At 34.5% G+C, this 21,332-nt stretch overlaps 2 protein-coding genes across 2 annotated transcripts; one reads left to right on the top strand and one right to left on the bottom strand.

The window, feature by feature from the left end:
• Nucleotides 1-6,568: 6,568 nt before the first annotated feature.
• Nucleotides 6,569-14,525, bottom strand: LOC134264181 (BOS complex subunit TMEM147-like). The gene is made up of 6 exons (XM_062746476.1): nucleotides 14,413-14,525; nucleotides 9,808-9,943; nucleotides 9,480-9,616; nucleotides 7,657-7,741; nucleotides 7,213-7,334; nucleotides 6,569-6,815 (listed from the first exon to the last, which is right to left on the bottom strand). Exons 1-6 carry the CDS (start codon nucleotides 14,487-14,489, stop codon nucleotides 6,680-6,682), a joined length of 693 nt encoding a protein of 230 aa, XP_062602460.1. The 5' UTR covers nucleotides 14,490-14,525; the 3' UTR covers nucleotides 6,569-6,679.
• Nucleotides 14,526-14,705: 180 nt separating this feature from the next.
• On the top strand, nucleotides 14,706-20,446 carry LOC134264180 (protein Flattop homolog). The gene is made up of 5 exons (XM_062746475.1): nucleotides 14,706-14,853; nucleotides 18,221-18,283; nucleotides 18,432-18,567; nucleotides 18,688-18,797; nucleotides 19,114-20,446. The coding sequence occupies exons 1-5, from the start codon at nucleotides 14,827-14,829 to the stop codon at nucleotides 19,504-19,506; spliced, it is 729 nt and encodes a 242-aa protein (XP_062602459.1). The 5' UTR covers nucleotides 14,706-14,826; the 3' UTR covers nucleotides 19,507-20,446.
• The last annotated feature ends 886 nt before the right edge of the window (nucleotides 20,447-21,332 follow it).

Raw genomic sequence — 21,332 nt, 5'->3', positions numbered from 1 at the left:
TTATAGAGGCTGGTTACGAGATATAAAATTGTATTCATATTATACCTCCGGAAACGGCCCTCATCAAGGTCCACAATGACAATTGTGACAGCTCTGGACCAACAATCTTCAGCAGTCCGTGTCCTTCTGGATTTATCTGCTGCTTTTGATGTCATTGATCGTAAGATACTGTTCCAACGCCTGTGTCTTATGGATTCCGTGGTGGTGCTCTTGAGTGGATCAAGTTTTTACTCCAGGACAGAAAACAATGTGTCAGAATTGGATCCGTCCGATCAGAGTCTAGACAGCTGCCTTTTGGCGTCCCCCAAGGATCTGTACTCGGACCGAAGTTGTACTGCCTCTTCTCAAAAACCCACTGGAACCATATGCCATCGACATGGAATGATATATCACTGCTATGCAGATGATACACAAATCTACATGATTATAAGACCACTGGAAAATTGGAAAATTACTTCTCTCGACTTGAAGCGTGACTTAGCGAAATTAGGTCATGGATGTCATTGAACCTATTCAAACTGAACCAAGATAAGACCGAGTTAATAATCTTCATCACCAAGCAGCACCAGAAACATATGCCAAGATTGCAACTAAAAGTTGGTGATAACATTATTGAAAGCGTGCCTTGTGTGAAAAACCTAGGCGTCTTTTTTATCAACACCTTACTATGGAAAAACAGGTATCCTCGCGCGGTCGTCAAGTCATGTCATTTCCAAATATGCAATATTGGACGTATACAGCGCTTTCTTACAAAAGAGGCCTGTAAGACTAGATGGTGAACGCTGTAATCACCGCCAGACTGGACTATGGAAACTGCTTTCTATATGGAGTTTCAAAGGCATTAATGACATAAAACAGGCCCAGTTCCTGGACGTTTTTAAAAGACAGTTGAAGACGCATTTTTATTAAAAAAAAAAACATAAAAACAAATCATTGAAATCCCAAATGATGAGTTTTGCAATTGAATTTGGATCATGTTTTAAACCAAAGGCCATGAATTTTTAAAGAGACACCATTGCTCATCATAAATATACACTTAGCATTTTTAGGTTTGTAACTTAATACCCACAGACAGAGTAGGGGAATAAAAAACGCATTTTAACCAATCTAAGTAATATTCAGCAATAATCAGTAGTGCTACTACCACACATGAACCCCTGACCCTTGGTCCAAACATTTCACAATTTTGGAAAATTGGAAAAGGTACCCTTGCTCATCATAAATGTTTGATTAATATCATGGAGTGGATTTCAAGGAAATAATTAATTTTCAGTGTATAGTCAAAGCCCCCCCCCCCTCCCCCAGCCCCAGCCCTCTATGATACCCCTGTTCCAGGGGCCTTGGAATTCACAATTCTGGAAGAATGATCCTAGCTCATCATAACTATGTCTGTAGTTACTAGTATTTGTTTAATACCCGGGATCAGAGGAGAAGAGTTAAAGTATTATTGCAATTAATGTCACCATATAAGGATTAGAGCCCCACCCTAAGTAACACAAGAAACCCTGGTCCTTGAGCCATGAAATTCACAACCTGATCCTTTGGCAATGAAATTCACAATTTTCAAAGAGGCACTCTTCCTCATCATAACTATGTATGTAGTTAGTTTGTTTAATACCCAGGAACAGAAGAGAAGATTTTCAATATCAAAAATGTATGTTCACTACCTTAGAAACCTTCATATACGCGTGGAATTAATAATCGCATAATTTCACGAGAAGCATCACACGCGAAATAAAATTACTCGTTTTAATGATGCTAAAATCTATGTAAAATATCTTGATCAATCGACCATTTGCAAATCATTATTCTCGCGATTTGACGTGGAAGAGCCCATTTCGCAATAATAAGTACTTGCAAAAAGAAAAGAGGAAAAGAGGAGACCTGACCCCTAACACCAGAACACCTGACCCTAGGGTCATGAAATTCACTATTGTCAAAGAGGTAACCTTCCTCATCATTACTATGTACATGTACATGGTTAGTTTGTTTAATTAATACCCAGGAGTAGAGGAGAAGATTTTCAAAGAATTAATGCATGTTAACTATATCAATTAAGCCTCCTTCCTAACACGAGAACCCCTGACCAGGGGCCATGAAATTCACAATTTTGGAAAGGTACTTGGACACAGATTTGAAGTTAATTTTTTCTGTACAGTATCACGAATTATATATTTTAATACCATTTCACACAAAAATTAATTAAAAATCTTATTTCATTAAAAAGATATTAAAACTTTAAATTTTTTGGCGGATTTGATTGACACATCCTTGCACTTTCACAAATTTTAATTTTATTCTTTATCCTTGGGAAAAATGGCAATCTTGTTGTGTATTATTGGGAAATATTAAAACTTAAATCCAGAAAAATAATTTTATTCAAGGTAGAAATGTTAGAAAGCAAAACTCCTTCACAAGTATCGTCATTCCGTTATGTACAGAGTTTAGCAAATCGAACACACTCGTGTTATGTACACAGTTTTTTTTAAACAAGGCAAGAGCGTGTTATTGTTTGGTGTTTACGATTCACCGGGTGCGTTTAATTGCCAAAGTCTGCTCACTACAACTGCACGGACTGACAATACATTATGTGTTTGTTTTGCTTTCGAACATGTCTACTCTTAATTTTCTGGATTATAGTATTAATATTTTTCATTAATACACAACAAGATTGCCATTTTTCCTAAGGATTAAGAATAAAGTTAAAATTTGTGAAAGTGTAAGGACGTGTCAATCAAACCCGCCAAAAAAATAAAAATTTTAATAACTTATAAATGAAATAAGATTTTTAATTAATTTTGTGTGAAATGCTATTAAAATATATAAGTCGTAACATTATAGAGAAAAAATTAACTTCAATTCTGTGTCCAAGTACCTTTAATACTAAGTACCCAAAAGTAAAGGAGAAGAATTTCAAACAAGAGGCCCATGGGCCACATCGCTCACCTGAGCACATGGGCTAGTTAAAAAACACAAATCAGCTCAGTATTGAAAAGTTAACTTGTTGAGGGAGAGGGATTTGCATTTTTTATTACTTGAGAATGTCACAATATATCAATAAAGCATACATATATAATTTTGCAATACATGAGAAAAAGAGTTTTAAAGATTTTTCCTATGTATTTCTACGTAAAGATTCGATTGCCCATCATGGCCCCACCTTACCCCCAGGGGCCATGATATGAACAAACTTGAATTAACTGTAACTGAGAATGTTTCCATATAAATATCACCATTCATAGCTTTGCTGATCTTTAGAAAACAATTTACAAAGATTTTTCCTATATATTCCAATGTAAAAATTTGATCAGCCATGGTGGCCCTGCCCTACCCCCGGGGGTCATGATTTGAACAAACTTGAATCTACACTACCTGAGGATGGTTCCACATGAGTTTCATCTTTCCTGGCCCAGTGGTTCTGGAGAAGAAGATTTTTAAAGATTTTTCCTATATATTCCTATTTAAAACTTTGATCAGCCATTGTGGCCCTGCCCTACTCCCGGGGGTCATGATATGAACAAAATTGAATTTACACTACCTGTGGATGCTTCCATGAGTTTCATCTTTCCTGGCCCCGTGGTTCTGGAGAAAAGGATTTACAAAGATTTTTCTTATATATTCCTATATAAAACTTTGATCAGCCATTGTGGCCCCGCCCTACCCCTGGGGGTCATGATTTGAACAAAATTGAATCTACACTACCTGAGGATGCTTCCACATTAATTTCATCTTTCCTAGTCCAATGGTTCTGGAGAAGATTTTAATAGATGCCATTAATTTTTCATTAATTCATAATTATCTCCCCTTGGAAGAGGGCTTGGCCCTTTATGTGAACAAACTTGTATCCCCTTCACCCAAGGATACTTTGTGGCAAGTTTGGTTGAAATTGGCCCGGTGGTTCTTGAGAAGAAGATAACAATGTGAAAAGTTAAAGATGACGACAACGACAACAACAACAGACAACGGACAAATTTTGATCAGGCATGGAGGCCATAAAATTTAGACAAGTTCACTTTCGATCTCAGCCTCGCTTTTACCAAAGGAATATGAGTGGAAAAGTGAGACTGAGATCAAAAGTGAGCTTGTTTTATGGCCCCAGGCCTGAAAAGCTCACTTGAGCCTTCGGCTCAGGTGGGCTAAAAAGTAATGGATTTTCACTATATAATCAATATAGCCCCACCCTAACACCAGAACCCCTGACCATGAAATTCACAAATTTAGATGAGGCACCCTTCCTCATCATTACTATGTATATGGTTAGTTTGTTTAAAACCCAGGAGCAGAGGAAAAGATTTTCAAAGAATTAATGCATGTAAACTATATAATCAATTAAGCCCCGTCCTTACACCAGAACCCCTGACCCAGTGGCCATGAAATTCACAATTGTAGAACAGGATTTCTTCCACATCATAAACTGTGTTCTTGATTTATTGGCTTAATACCCAGGGGCAGAGGAGAAGATTTCAGCGAAATAATGTATTTTCACTGTATAATTAATAGAGCCCCGCCCTAACACCAGAACCACTGATCCTGTGGCCATAAAATCAATTTTGGAAGAGACACTCTTGCTCATCATAACTATACATTAAGTTTGTTTGTTTGATACCTAGGAGCAGAGAAGAAGAGCATAATAGCACCCCATCGCTTCCTACATGGCCATGAAAATATAAGCATCATCTGTGTAGAAATCCTCTGAAGACAGAAGAATGTTTTAGATACGAAGAGATCACACAAGTACATGTCGCACAGGGGAAAATACTATAAATATTATTGCGACTTGTACAAATATGCAATGTATTATGTCCTTATTTATATTATGAATATGTAGTTTGAAATAGATGCATTTAACATTCTATTTCCACCTGTTTGGCAAACAAAAAATTGCCATAAAGGGATCCTGCATATATCTCGGAAATACAAAAAATGTCGGAAATGAAATAAAATTGTCGGAATTAAAATTTTAAAAATGTCGGAAATCCTATGCAAAATACTGGAAATGAAATGCAGTGAAAGAAAACATGAATATAAAGTGAGTAGGCACACAAAATTCTACTCTGTACACCTGACAAAACCCTTAACCCTGGTAATGTTTATCTAGCATATATTGTGTTCATTTGAGATAATTTCCATTTTTCAAAAGATCAGATATTTATAAGCTTGTATCTTTTTGTTGTTGGGAAGCTGACACTTATTCAGTTCACAAGGAATCTGTAGCTCATGAGCTTCGCTATTACCCATGGAACAGGCTTAAAGAGCAACATGTATGAAAGTAGTGGGAGAAACCTCCAACATCGCTCACCTGAGCACATGGGCTAGATAAAAACAAATCAGCTCAATACTCAAAAGTTTACTTGGGGAGGGGAGGGGGGTGGACTTGAATTTTATACTACTTGCCACCATATCAATATAGATTATTAATGTGTAAACTTTGCCGTTCTTGAAAAGATTTTAGATTTTTTCCTACATATTACTTTGTGAAAAAATTGGTCTCCCATTATGGCTCCTCCCTAACCCCCATTCCACCCCTACCCCTCTCTGGGTCATGATTTGAAAAAAATTGAATCAGCATAATAACCAGTAACAAAGGAGATTTTCAAAGAATTACTGAATTATGATTTTCACTATACATGTATACTCAATATAGATCCCAACCCTTACACCAATGCCCCTGGGGCAATGAAATTCACATTATTGTAAGAGGCATCCTACTTTATCATAGTTCATTGCTTTAATACCCAGGAGCAGAGGAAAAAATTTTCAAAGAATTAATGCATTTTAACTATATAATCATTAGAGTCCTGCCCAATGACAAAACCCCGAACTCAGGGTCCATGAAAATTATAATTTTGGTAGAGGCAACCTTTCTCATTATAACTATGCTTTTAGTTTGTTTTAATAAAACCCAGGAGCAGAGGAGAAGATTTTCAAAGAATTCACTATATAATCATTAGACAATAGAGCCCCACCCCAACATTGAAACCCATGACCCAGGGGCCATGAAAAATACAATTTTAGTAAAGGCAACCCACTTCATAATGACTACGTACATAGTTCATTGGCTTAATACCCAGGAGCAGAAGAGGCAAGAATTAATGCATTTTCACAAGAGCCCTAACTACCAAACCCCTGATCCAGGGGCTGTGAAAATCATAATTTTGACAGAGGCAACCTTACTCAAGATTTTTAAAGATTGCATTAAGTGTTTTTTTTCCCCACACCCCTCAGGCCCTAGGGGAGCAGGGGCCATGAAATTCACAATTTGCATTCCCCTTCCCTCATAGATGCTATATGCCAAAATTTGTTGAAATTGGTTCAGTGGTATCAGAGAAGAAATTGAAAATGTTTAAATGTTTAACACACGATGGACGACAATGGAGGAAAACGGATAGCAATAAGTCACCTGAGTAATTTCAGGTGATGTAATAAATATTCCAAGATTGATAAACAGATATGGCTTTATTTACTCAATAAAACATACATTCAATAATACAAATGTTTTTGAAACAAACCAATCATCATACACACTATAAAATCAACATGTACCATGCATATTGCACAATAATTGTTCTCTTTTCTATCAACATGGCTACATAAATACACATATCCATCTATACATTAGAAATAAACTTTCTCTTTCACACATTTCCTTCAGACATTGTTCAGTGAGGATCCTAGAGATTCAGTAGTGGTTGTTAGATGTCTGTACAGAGAGTCCTAGGAAGATCTGTAGCCCCACAACACTCACGGTGGTTGTAAACAGAGCCTTAGCGGTGAGGAGCGTCCACGATCCTAGACCTAATGCATGAATCAGAATCCTGAAAATATACACAAAAATTAATTATATGACAAACTTCAGTGTAAAGTACAAATATGTGAACAACCCCACCTCCTCCCTTATTACAAACTTTTAAGGTGCAAAATGTAATCAGTTATGTGAATTTGTCTCATTTCACTTTCACTTTTGTTATATAGCAATGCATTTTTCACTAGTTTAAAATTGTTCAAGATCCATTCATTATACATTAAATACCTCAAGAAGCATTTTGGTATGATTTTACAAATTTAAGTACCCAAGAAAAAATAACATTTTAAATTGCATAAGTGGGTTTATGTATTTTTTCTGCAACAGCCGAGACATATGATTCCCGAGCTGACAACCAAAGAAAGCATTTAATGGTTTAAGTAACCATCTTTCAGTGAATGAATACTTACTCTACAATGAGTGGTCTATAACAGCTAAGGGCCAGTAACGTCATCACAACTGGTATAAACGACTTCTGAAGATCATTTCTACTGCGTAACCACACCAGCATGGCTGTCGTTATGTGATGCACCTAATTAACAAAGTCAATTAAATGCGATTAGAAAATGTTCAAACAAGGCAATTTTGTTCTTCAGAATGATGCATTGATATACAAATAATTGAATCACAATTCACACATTACTGATTAAATATATAACGTCTTCATTGTCTGATGTGACAATTTTGTATTTCAAGAAGGATAACTCTAACTCATCTTCAGCCAAAATTTATTTATTTTTTCTCTTGCAATACCCCTGTTATTATACTTCAGAAGAATGTAAGTACCTTATACAGGATAACAAAGAATGTGAAATGCTATTGGCTACATTATTTTGTAAGCAACCATTACTCACCAAATTTATGTTAGATTCAAAGCACATTTGAATGTACTTCCAATCAAATTCTACACCTCTTGCACCAACCCAGAGTGGGATGAATCTAAAATAAGATTTTTTTTAGAACAATTCAATACTTAGTCTATTACATTTATTGTACAAAATATCTGAATCATACATTTTTTAATTTATCTTGATGATGACTGATAAACTACATGTAAAAGTCAAGTGCATGCATTTAAGTGACATAACATGTATTTATAAAGTACCGAGTACTTTATAAAAATAACTGTGTGAAAGTATTTATTCATCAGTTGAAGATATAAAGATAGGTTTTTCTCAAAGCTTTATGAGAGAACTAACAAAATCACTTAACATTCAACTTAATTTTATAACAAAACTTATTTAACCCTTTTCGTAATAGTGTCTTGTTCTTAACCGACTGAAAATTTTTAATAAAAAAAGGAAAATAAGCACTATTCAAGTATTGTAAATCCACTTTTACTGAAGATAATTATTCATTGTTACTCAATCTGCAGACTGAAAATCAAGCAGACTTTTTTTTCAGATTGTCACTGCATGTATATGTCTTAAAATGCATTTAAAGTACCGGTATGTTGTGACAATATCCATGGAAAAATTATGACAGTGTTTATAGCATAAATCAATGCCATGTGGAAAATGTATGTCTACTGTTTTTAAAGTTTATACTGTAAATCACTTTTCATTCGTGTGAACTTTATCTACAGTCTGCTCACGAAAATTTTATTCTTGCATATATTATTAGTAGATTAGAATACATACAGCAGAAACCAGCAAATTGTGTAAATGTCTCACTTAAAAATGCCAAACACATAACTCGCGAAAATTTTATAACCTACTGTATACACAACGTCGCAAACCACAACCAAAATGTACGATCCTCTCCCATTCTGGCCATGGTGGCATGAGAAGAGAATATTTCGTAGCTCACTAAAATATTGACCAATGCGAGTAAAGCATAGTTGGATAATGAACTTTGATACAACCTTTCAATACCCAACCACAGTGTACAAAATACAGTAAAACATGTTTAGTACGAACACGGATATAGCGAATTCACGGATATAACGAAGTGTTTCTGGGTCCCCGGCAAAAGTCTTAACAAATCTTTGTAAAATTTTACGGTTATAACGAATTTTGATATAACGAATTTACGGATATAGCGAACTGATTTTGAGTCCCGTTGAGGTTAAATACAATGAATTTTACATCTTTTATAACGAACTTTCAAAGATTTCAAATTTTGAATAACTGAACTGACTTTATTTTCTCTCAGCATTTGTATATAAAATTCAATTCATAATAAAACCTTAGTTATCGAAGGTATGTTTTGTATTATTTGCTTCCCTAATATATTTGATAGTAACACTTGAAGGAAGACATGCATATTGCGAATTCGCTATATATGGTTATACGAATTCATTATACGGATATAACGAATTACGGATATAGCGAATTAAATTAATAGGTCCCCAGGACTTCGCTATAACCGTGTTTTACTGTACTGCTGAAGTAAATTGTTGATTTCAATTGCGATGGAAATAAAACTTGTCATAGACTGAATATGATGTCATAAATATTCTAGATTAAGACACTTTTTGTGATCAAGCAGCCACGGGTAGGAGAGAGCTATATGCAGAGTCCAAATTGTGGCTTGAGACAATGCAGTACACAGAACTTACTTGAAATTTTTACAGTCTGTAAATTTATACATCCCTGATTGATCATAAAAAAATTCTAAACAATATTCTTAGTTAAGTGTATATGAGATAGTTAATAAAACATGTGTGAGGTGTCACCTTGTCATAAGTAACTCAGCTGTAGCCCAGCCTAGCCCGGCCACCATGAACTTTAACTGTCCCTTTCCTGCAATCCTTGTCATCACCAGATGAATTCCTACCAGATCAGCCAAGTCTACAGTACACTTCAAAAATTCCTGACGAAAAAAGATCAAATATAATTTTTTTTTTTTTTTCTTCCAAACAATTTTAAATTACTCATTAAAAGTTATTTACTGTATTCCTTTCTTTAATCCTTTTTTTATCAAAATACCTTTTTTTTAACTATATTTTGTTATATAAATTTGATATTATATTTTAAAAATATCCAAGCATTCTGGAGACCTACCCCCAGGATATCTACTCCCTCTGGAGAAAATTCTGTGGATGGGAAAAAAGTGGCCAATACCAGCATTTTACAGAGTTGTGTAAATAGATAAGCTGCTCCTGCTTGTACACATTTCCAAAAGGCACTGTATTCTGCCCTGTAAAAAAAATAAAAAGTAAGTAAGGGTTCCAGGTGAGGTTTAACCCATTTCCTTCTGCAGCCAATTCAGCTGGGCTTATCAGTAGTATGGAGGATAACAGAGCTGCTGCTGAGAATGCTAAGTCAATTAGCACCATGCTTACAATCTGCCGGATAATTAGATAACTACTGTCTAGAGACATAATAAAGTATATATTTTCTAAAAGCTCTTAAAATTCTGCATCTTACAATATAATTTTCAGAAAGCAGAAGCAATATTATCCTCAATAATACTTTGAGTAAATAAAAGAAAATTTGTAAACACAATTTTTTTTTAAAAATTATTTTTATTTACATGCATTTTACTCAAATGAAGTGAATGTAAACAGCACATTTTTTTGCATAAATTCATAAAACAACTATTTCTGCTTCAAATACAGTTTACAGAATAAAAATATCTTGAAGAATAAAAAAGTTATTACATTTCTTGAAAATGGAGTATTTCTTGACATAAACATCATATATTTGCTTTGCTTCAAATTTACTATAACCAAGAAAAAAATTATTTTAACAACAAATTTTAACTATAACAATCTGTTTTTTAAAGTGTTTATACTGTTGGATAATGAATAAAAAGAAATATCTATTTTAAAAAGTTCAAACTTCAATGTACTTACATAAAATTTATGAAAAAAAAAAAAACAACACTACGTCCACATAATTTTCCATATGATCACACATTCCTAACCATAATTCACTTTTTCAACATTCTCATAATATGTTTAGAACTGCACTCTAAGTGCACTGGAACATCACACTGCTGGCACCCAAATTTTGTCACTCCTTTTCTCTGTCCCTGCGGCCCAGAAAGCGAACACTCGCGACACACCTTGTTCTTTGGAAACATTTTCACAATGTCATGGGCAGTAGCCCTGCCCCCACAGTCAACTTTTGGTGGCTCCCTTCTAGCCCTGGTGTCACCAATCAGATCTTCCACCAATTCCTCAATAAAATCTTGGAATCCTGGCCACCTCTCCCTCGCGGCGTAGGTGTGAATGTCCTTAGCGACAATGTATGCATTGTGGGCCGATGCCATCATCAAGTAAACAAAAATGCGGCGCCACCATTTCTTTGACCTGTGGTTTAGCTGGTAATACCCCACCATTTGATCACAGAGATCCACTCCTTTCATGTTCTTTTGATAATCGGCCAGCATGAGTGGGACTTGAACGACACGATTCTCGGCTGCCCTCCTTGAAACTTGACCACGGTGGGTTGGATCATGGAAGTTGGAAAGTACTGTCACTGGTTTAGTGTCCTGCCATACGCAGTAAGTCAGGTTGTCTTTCTGCGCAACCTTGAATTCATGTTTCTGAAGACCAACTTTGCTTGGAGTAGGTGTTTAGGAAGACCTTTTCTATTCACACGTACTGTTCCACAAGCCATGATTCCTCTGATGTGAAGGTCGTTCAGAAGTTCCGGACTTGTGTAAAAATTGTCCATGTAGACACACAAGTTGGATCCAAAATAATGATGGCACAGGTCCATTACAACTCTATGAGTAAGTCCTTTTTCTTGGTGATTTTCTTTCCCCGTGTATACTTGAAACTTGCTCAGGTATCCGGTATCGCTTTCAGCCAGTGCCCAGACTTTCACTCCCCATTTGACTGGCTTTGCGGGCAGGTATTGACGAAAGGATAATCTGCCCTTAAATTTAATCATACTTTCATCTACCGTCGCATTCCCATAGGGCACATACATTTCTTCAAACTTTTTATTTAGAAAGTCCAAAAGAAAACGGATCTTCCATAGTTTGTCGGGTGTGTCCGGCTGAATTTCATTATTCTGCAGGTGGAGGTATCTCCAGATCAAAAAAAATCTGTCCCTGGACATCACTCTATTGAAATTCGTCACAAACATCCATTTGTTTTGTCTCCAGTAGTCTGCTTTGTCTGGCAATCTGAGGATGCCCATAGCAAAACATAGGGTTAAAAACGCCTTGATGTCCGTCTTGTCAACAGGCGTCCATTTTGGAGCAAATGGAGGGGGTGGGGTTTTCTCGCGTTCTTGTTGAGCATAATTATTCGCTTCTTGAACTAACCTGCCTAAAAGTTCGTTAGTCCAAAATAACTCAAAGTACTGTCCGGCTGACGCCTCTTCCGGATGCTCAACTGTCGCACCACCAATTTTTCTGAAGACATTTCCAAGACGTGGATGGAAATTTTCAGACGTCCATTCGCTCTGAAAGCCCAGAAAATCAGCTTCGTCATCGCTGTCCTCCTGAAAAATGTTGTGAATCCAGTCATCAACATCTCCACGAATGATTTCTCTTTCTACATCTGCAATATTTTCTTCTTGTTCGTCATAATCTCCCTCAATATCACTACCATCGCTCAGTCCTTCTTCTCTCTCCGCCATTTTGAAACTACGATCGCGTCAGTGACTCTGATTTTCTTTGTTTTAACCAAAATTTCCCCAAAAAACGAGGTATCTAGTTTCATTTTTAATGCGCATGAGCAAGGGAAATTTCCACTGCCTAAATCATGCAAACGTTTTATTCATACGGGGCTTTTACATAGTAATTCAAGGGCCTCTAAGACGCTTGTATGAAAACAACGACTGTAGTGGTATTCCGAAGGTAGCGCACATGATGACTACAGTTGTATCACGAAGGAAATGGGTTAATGCTGAATCCAATTCAATTGCTCCTTTCCTGATACAATTAAAATCCCCGTTTTTCTCATAGGCGCTTGGTTTCAGGATGGTGTATTTTGTGTATTATGTGTTTTTCTAGGTGTGTCTGAATATTCTCATCAAAATAAAATTAAAAAGCAACAGAAGTGTCGATTTCTAACGATGAAAAATGTAGAGGCGTCATGGAATTACAAGGAAAATCTAGATAGCACAATTTTGGCGTGGTTTTTGACCTCTCTAGATTTTCCATGTAATTCTGGGACGCCTCTACATTTTTCATCGTTAGAAATCGGCACTTCCGTTGCTTTCGATAAACAGGTGCAAGTAGGGGTGAAACGTTTACTGAATTTTGTAAACGTTTAAACGGATAGCAGTAAACGAAATGGTACCGTTTAAACGGGAGATATTCTATGTTGGATTTTTATGGTACTTACTCATGAAACTCGAATTTAATAATCAATTCTCTCACTTTAATATAAGTATGAGTTGTAATAACAGTTTCATTGTTGGTCATTATGACTTAAACGTAAGAATTTGAGGCGCATTAAACTCATTCACGTTCTACCTCGTCACCCAACTGCTTGGTTTGTTTGGCTACTGGACGTAGAGAAAAGAATTGTAAAGATAGATCTTTTAATCTCGAAAAAAGTAAAACAAGACCTGGCCTGGGGACCATAAAACTTAGACAAGCTCACTTTTGATCTCAGTCTTACTTTTTCCTAAGGAATATTTAGTGAAAAAGTGAGACTTAGATCAAAATTGAGCTTGTCTCAGTTTTATGGTCCCCAGGCCTGCTGACTGTATCGAAACTTTTCAAAGACTTGAGAAAAAAGTATTATATTTATTTATTCAAAATATATCAAGTTTTATATTTCAAGTGTCGTAAAACATCGCTAGTATTGGCAACTCGGAAATCGGAATTAATTATGTTAGCCCGTGTCAGGTTTTAGATATTTTTATTCAATATGTTTCCGGTTTAGGTTGTTGCTTATCAAATGGTCAAAGACGGTGTTTCTTTTGTAAATTATGAAATAAAACAATTTGTTTGTGTTAAACTTTATTTCTGATTATAGACAAAGATAATGACCTTCGTGTAAACGTTTACTCAAACTGTAAACGTTTAGAGCATATAATCGAAACGTTGCCGTTTACACGTGTAATCGTTTTGCCCTTAGGTGCAAGAATCGAGGACGTTTCGGTTCACTGCATGTTTAAAACGGCTTATGTATGTCAACAGATGAAAGGGAGTTGTCATTCAATCATTTTTAAAGCTAGATCTCACCCAAACCAGTAGGAAAAATGTAGATATAGATGAAAATCTAGTGTGAACCGAGGTACCCCCTCATTTTCAAGATGGAGAGTGACACTCCTTTACTCTTTTTATATACAGTGAATATGACATTTTAAAACATGCTAATTTCAGCGAATTTTTTATTTTATTTTGATGAAGGTATTCAGACACACCTAGAAAAACACATAAAACACAAAATACACCATCCTGAAACCAAGCGCCTATGGTTTTTCTACATTTCCACTTTCTTAAAAGTGTTGCACTAAAATTATGTTTCTACATTCATTTTGCTTAAATTACGATGTCTGTCATATGCAAAACTTTTCAATTTATTCAGAGCTCCGAATATCAGAGGTGTGTGTCATCCGTATTGGTAGCCGTGCACACGCCACAACTGAGAAAATTCAGAATGAGTGTACAACGGTTGTCTGTCCAGTTCGAGCAAGATATCAGAGATATCTTGAAATTGTAAAGGATATAGTTTAGCTTAACAATGAACTTACAATCCTGAACATTTGTAAACAATTGCATAAGGCACATAAGCTAGCGCCACACAATTTCCAAAGTGGAAAAGTGTCATCGTCGCTGTCTCTCGTGTCTTTTCCGACCGGAAGTGAGTGGATCGCAGAGAATGTACAGCCCTATCGGTTTCATTAAGTAAATGATTAGAAAGAGATGATTCGGTTAGTATGTTATATGTTTTTTTACCAAATTGAAAAAAGAATTTTGATCAGCCTTTCAATTTGTCTAATTTTTCAAAAAAGAGTTAAATTCACTGCGGAACTTGCATCCTTAGCAACCTGACAGCTTTGTTATGGTAGTGTGACTGGGAACAAGAGGATTTTGTTCACTGACGAAGTAGCCCAGCGAGAGAGGCCAGCATTCAATCAGTCCGTGTTTATCTGTAATCTACCGTGATGTCGTTACATTTCAGTGCCAATCAGGTAGGCAATACATTGAAATAAAGACTCAGTTCACACCGCACTGCTGAGGAAAATCATCACACAGTCAATTCATTCATCCTTCATCTGGCCTACATTCGGTTGAGTTATCAAAGCATCAATGCACTTAAAAAAGCAATGTTGCTCTATTGATTACAGGTTTAATAAATGCAACAAATATCATTTCAAAATAGGAAGACAATGAGCAGTTTATTTTTTATTTTCAAGCAGTATAATTAAAACTAAAGGGGTAAAAAGAAATGATGGAACATTCGCGAACGGCCTGCCTAATTGAAGACCTACAGGTAATTGAAGACCTAGAGAAGACCTACGGAAGACCTACAAAAATGGGGGATATATACAGCAAAACTGATATGATATTCTGATTAAGCATGTCCTAAATATGTAAAATACACAAAAAAGTTTTATAAAAAGAAGTTTTAAAGTGTATTTTTTAAGCTCGGTAAGGGGAACTATTTCTTCTCTTAGACGACCTACGGCAAGAACGATAACTCTGGCTGACTTCTCTTGTAAACAACAACACGCTCATTTATATTGTGAAGTTTATAGGCAGAATATGTATATGACAAAATAAAAAAAAAAAATTTGCAAATGATTTTGTTGAGTTTTTCAATTATGAATTATGATAAAGAAATAAGCTGGATGATGAATTTTGATGAAGTTAAAAATATAAATAATTATCATGATTACTTCATTTATCAAATTAATATTCTACTTGAAATCTATAGTTAATATTTAATAAATATTGTAATTCTTTTAATATGTTTTATGGGATAAATATTAAATATTCAAGTTCAAACTATTGATATGTATGCTGTGGATTTGTCTCAATTAACCAATATTACTCTGTACTAAGGGCTTCGATCTTCACTAATTTGTTGTATACACAGACACCCTGAGGATATATCCGTGTTTTGATTGCAATTATCAACACACCCCACTTGCTCTGATGAATGTTAACTTGCAGTCAACAGAGCAAAGACATAAAAAAATATTTATTATATATCTTAAAAATGCTAGCAAGAATAAACAAATAAAATTATTGTGCATTTATTCCGAATATAACTTACTAAAATTAATTACGTTTTGAATTTTTTTCTTAATATTCAAAATGGTCATCTTTTTTCAATATAACACATTTATATGACATTCACGAGGAATATTTAATAACTTAATTAAATGTATATTTCCAGATAACATGCTGTATGCCAAGAAATAGGTACTATGATATGAAACATGAGGTTTTATTTCTTTTACATTTTGAGCCAAAATATACATGTCCATTATATCAATCTTGAAGATACCTGGCAGGTATATCATTCAATAATTAAATTAAAAGAAAATATACACTTTTTAAAATTGAATAAAATAATAAACATGCATGTTATCACACATAAGAAATGCATGCATATTTTTAAAAAAAATTGTGATGCTTTGACTCGGGGGAAATAAGATTTTGAAAGTGATTATGTCTGTGTTCCTCTTGAAAAATTACTTCAAATTCTTTTAACTGCAATTTTAAAATTTTCATTCTCTACATAAATGCAAATCTTTTAAAAAATTCCAGATGTTATAAATGACATTACTAGGTATTATTAATAACAAGAACACAAATCATTCTATCACAATGAATTTTTATTAATGATCAACAATTCAAACCTGAAGTCAGAACTAAATATTATACTGATCTATTTATAAACACTTATGAAATACTAAATACAACTTATATACAAGTGTATGTATTTATAATGATTTTATGATTGACATATGATGGTATTATAAATTATGTACAGTGTTTACAATTTTATTGATTTTGATAACTAATTATTTTTTTTAACAAAATAGAATTGTATCTGACTGAATATTGCATTTATTTGTTTTTTTTATCTTTGATGTATGTATATAAAGTATCTCCAATGATTTTTTTCCGTCCTTAAATATAATTTTTTAATTACATTTTTCTGATAATTACATTTTCTTGATATGTTTTGGTGAACAGCTGATTTGTTATTTACGCGAGTTATCGTTCTTGCTGTAGGTCTTCTGAGAGAAGAAATAGTTCCCCTTACCGAGCTTAAAAAATACAATTTAAAACTTCTTTTTATAAAACTTTTTTGTGTATTTTATATATTTAGGACATGCTTAATCAGAATATCATATCAGTTTTGCTGTATATATCCCCCATTTTTGTAGGTCTTCCGTAGGTCTTCTCTAGGTCTTCAATTACCTGTAGGTCTTCAATTAGGCATTCCCTTCGCGAATGCATACTATAAAATGGCATATGTTTTAAAGGCCTAGACTAGAATGATATGTTAAATATAAAAGCCTTTGTCATTGTGTTTTGTTTGTCTTTTCTTTTGCTGCATTTGTTACATATAACGTATTAGATAAAACTCGCATATAAAAAATATTTAAATATGTTGTTCTTTCATAAGATAAAAATATTGTCAAGTTTTACCGGTAATATCCTACACTTTTTGGCTTTAAGTAAGAGTGATTAAAATAATGTTGCATGATTCATTGAAATATTGTAAAACTATTTTTCACTCACTTCAAAGAGAGGATAATTAGGAATTTAAAAAATGACATATTCTAGAAATCTTCTTCTCAAGAACCAATGTATAGAAAAACATTAAAGTTTTTGTGGAAACATAATCCCCTGTGTAGATTCAAGATGGCTCAATTTATGATCCCTGAGGGGTAGGATGGAGCAACAATATGATTACCAGAAAGTAATCAAAGTTTCATAAATGAATTCAGAATACATGTACACAGAAATTATTCAAAATCATTTTCACATGAACAGCAAACCATGTATGAAAGCATCATCAAAAGGTGTAGATTCAATTATAATGAAAAAAAACTTAATACATGTATATTAAACTTTTCAATACTGAAATGAATTCTGCTAAATTCTTCCTTGCAAAAGTGCTCAGGTGAGCTGCAGTTCATGGTCTATGATCCAATGGTATATTTTCATATTTAAATTGGACTACTGTTAGTAGTACATGTATTTGCATACATGAATAGATTCAATAGATTATGTATATTATGTGCAGGTAATTAATTTAACCCTATTTGTGAAATATTCAGAATGAATTTAACATTTGAAATACCCACGATGCAATCAATATCTGCATGCTCTGTGCTTCATGCCTGCATTTACCGTAAATGCAATTGAAATGTTGCATATTATCATGTTACAAATTCAATTTCAAAACTAAAATAACAGCTCCAAAGCCATGAAAACTTCTTTTAATGACATCTTCGACAATCAAGAGATTCATATGCTTCTCAGTGCTTATGAAGTAATACAATATATATATTTTTTTTATTTCCAATGTTTCAGTATGATCAGGCATTTCATCCCAAGCGCTTACAGAACTGGGAGGTCCCTAAACAGTTTCGAGAAGTAAGTGTCTATATATTATGAAAAAAGTAAATGTATCTCCAAATAAAATATTCCAAAATTAATATTTTTATTGTAACATGTTAAATCATTTACAACAAATATAGCAGAATGCTATTTAGTTAAGAATTCTCATCATTTTAATTTTCAGAGGCCAAGAGCGTTTGATGGATTTACACAAATTGTAGCTAGCAACAGAGGTCATCTCCTTCAAGGGGTTAAAAGGTCAAGGGAATCTCCATGGGGAAACTTCGTTGGTACATGGGACATGCCTCTACATATACCAGGTAATAAAACTGTTCTCATTTCAATTCCATGGTTTATATATATGACTTCAGCAGTATTTGGCATTTGCTATTATTGTTTATTCAATGAAAAATGTCATAATGAAGATAACAATTTTTCAGGCAATAAAATGATGAACAGCACTGCCAGAGCTTTTCATTCACAAGTGAGGTTAGAGAGATGCAAGACAGATGGTGACATAATCCTCAGTGGAAAACTAAAGAGGCCACATGTGAGTTCAATTTTTTTTCATATTTATTTTACTTAAAATTATATATTTTGCTATACAGTAAAACTCCAATATCTCTAACCTGATGGGGCTGAGAAAAGACTTCTGAGATATACGAGTATTCAAGATATCGAGGGTAAAATAATTAAATAATATGTGGTTGGGACTTCCACATCACTTGGACATATTCCATGGTATTTGGGATATCAGAGTTAGAGATACCAAAGTTCAACTGTATATTAATTGTTTGAATTTCTTTTAATATGTCAACAAAAACAAATTTTGTTGTGCACACTTAAAATACTATGACTCTAAACAGGTGCCTGACCCACTGCCAGTAAAAGCTGACATGGATGCAGACAAAGGGTTGGAGGGGGTACCTCCCAAACCCCTGGATCCCATCCCTCCCTCCTCCCCTCTGGCTCCATTAGACCCAATTACTGCCTCCAATGTAGCAGTTAATGGTTCTCAGAGGTCAGGGGCCAAAAACCCTGAGCCAATCACGCGGGCCAGCCCCAAACTGGCCCCCATCAGCCCCGCTGGCAGACCTGCGACAGGAGCAAAGACCCCCCTCGACTGGCCCCGACCAGCTTCTAGAGTCAAATCTGCAACCCCCAAAGGATCTCCAGAACCCGAGTTGCAACAACTGTCTGCAGCGAAGTCCCCCGTGAACTGGCCCTCCCCTAAAGAACCAGAAAAAGTAGCAGCCTAGGCTGTGAAAATGTTAGATAAAAGAAGACTCTGATTTGAAGCCTAAAAAAGATTTTCGAAAAAAATTCAGTTCTTATCTGTTGTCATGACATTAAAATAAGAAATGGAAAAAAGCATGGAAAAAAAAATCAAATTACTTAGAAATCCTCTGGATTATAAGGTTTTATAGTCTTTCTAAGGCATTTATTATCTTTAATGATTTGTCTGCACAAATGTTTGATTCAAAGTATTGCATAGTACATGTAGTATGCAGTACTTTTACTTAACACTGTGTGATCTAGGTGTATGCGAGGCTAACTTTTATATACATATATACAGAATTTTACATTCTCCTTGGACTCTGTGCAGGAAGAGAGAGAGATGTTGAAAGATTTATGTACCTTTATTTATACAAGGTGTTTTATATGAGTATATATTGATTTGTTTTATGGGAACATGGGGTTCTATTTCTCATTACTTTAGCCACATTCTTACCATGCAGTTTAATATTTAAATCTTAAAATAACAAAGATTAATTCTTGTAATCTGTGCCTGTGATATTTTTTAAATTTAATGGAGCTATAGCATTGGTGGGGTTTATTAATTATAATTAATGCACCATACTCAGTTTGCTTTTAAATGAACTACAAGATATTTCTATTACCTTGTTAAGAGTTTAATTTATTTCATTGTTGAGTAAATTATGTTAAGCATTTTATAAATGTTTGATATGTTGTTTACACATGAAAGAAGTACATGTATAGTGCTTTGTTATTGAAATTTAACGTCTGCAGGTGTATGACAGAGTACATCCCTGGCACCGTTATGTCCTTAGCTGTTATTTGTATGGAAGTTCTGTAATGCCTGTCTTTTAATGTATACCATTGTTATCACACAATTTTTAAGACAGTGAAAAATCAATTAAAAAGTTTTTAAAATCAAATAAAATTGTGAAAATATAATTTTGTTGATCTTATTCATCTTATAGAGTAGATATATTATTTAATTTTATTTTACAATTACGGTAAATAAAATTGAAAAAAACATTTTCCGACAGCAAATTATTGATTTCTAGTTTTAAACTGAATTTTTTTAATTCACCGAGCAAAATAGAAAATAATACAAATTAACAAGAAGAGCTGAATATAGCAATGCTTTATTAGCATACGTGAAACATAGTTTAAAGCAAGTATAGCAAGTTTTGTTCAGTGAGCCTTAAAATTTCTTTTGACAATAGGTTTGCTCTAGAATTTTAACCATACCTGAAATACCCGGTATGTAGTCAAATCCAGCATCTGAAGCAAGTCTAGTACTGTAATATGCATCCTTGGAAGTAAAATGTATCATCCGTGCAAGTTTGGTTTGTTGTTGAGCAAGGTCCTTCACTCAAATGGAGAGCCACCACTTGCTGATGGAGGGTTGTCAATTTATTCTTTTACTCAGCCCTCAGGGCCATTGAGCATTAAGGTATCTTTTTTGTGCCAACATCTATTGCAACACGGGATCTCAATGTATGCAATCTAATCTACAGGACCAATCTCCATGCTCTGCAGCAGATTTAAACACATGACATAAGGATTAGCTCCTTACTCTGCAGCTCTCGAGCAGATGCTTTTAAGCACTGTGATATGCATGCAACTTGCAAGTTTGGTCAACAAGGGCTAATCAAAATTTTAAAATGAATTTTCTTTAAAAAGGTACAGCTTAACCAGCTGGTCACTCATCTGGAAATGTAGGTCAGATCCAGCAACCGAAGTAAGCCTGATAGTGTACATGCTTAGATGTATCAATTTTTTGTCTTCAGAATGAACCTGCTCCAAAAATATAAACCTGGTCATCCTTTAGCTG

This window comes from Saccostrea cucullata, unplaced genomic scaffold (assembly GCF_032062105.1).
Source record: "Saccostrea cucullata isolate Sc308-1 unplaced genomic scaffold, CSIRO_AGI_Scuc_v1 ctg9832, whole genome shotgun sequence".
In the NCBI taxonomy this organism is placed as follows: Eukaryota; Metazoa; Mollusca; class Bivalvia; order Ostreida; family Ostreidae; genus Saccostrea; species Saccostrea cuccullata.
Note: the sequence above shows the minus strand (reverse complement) of the source record. Positions and strands in the feature narration are given on the sequence as shown.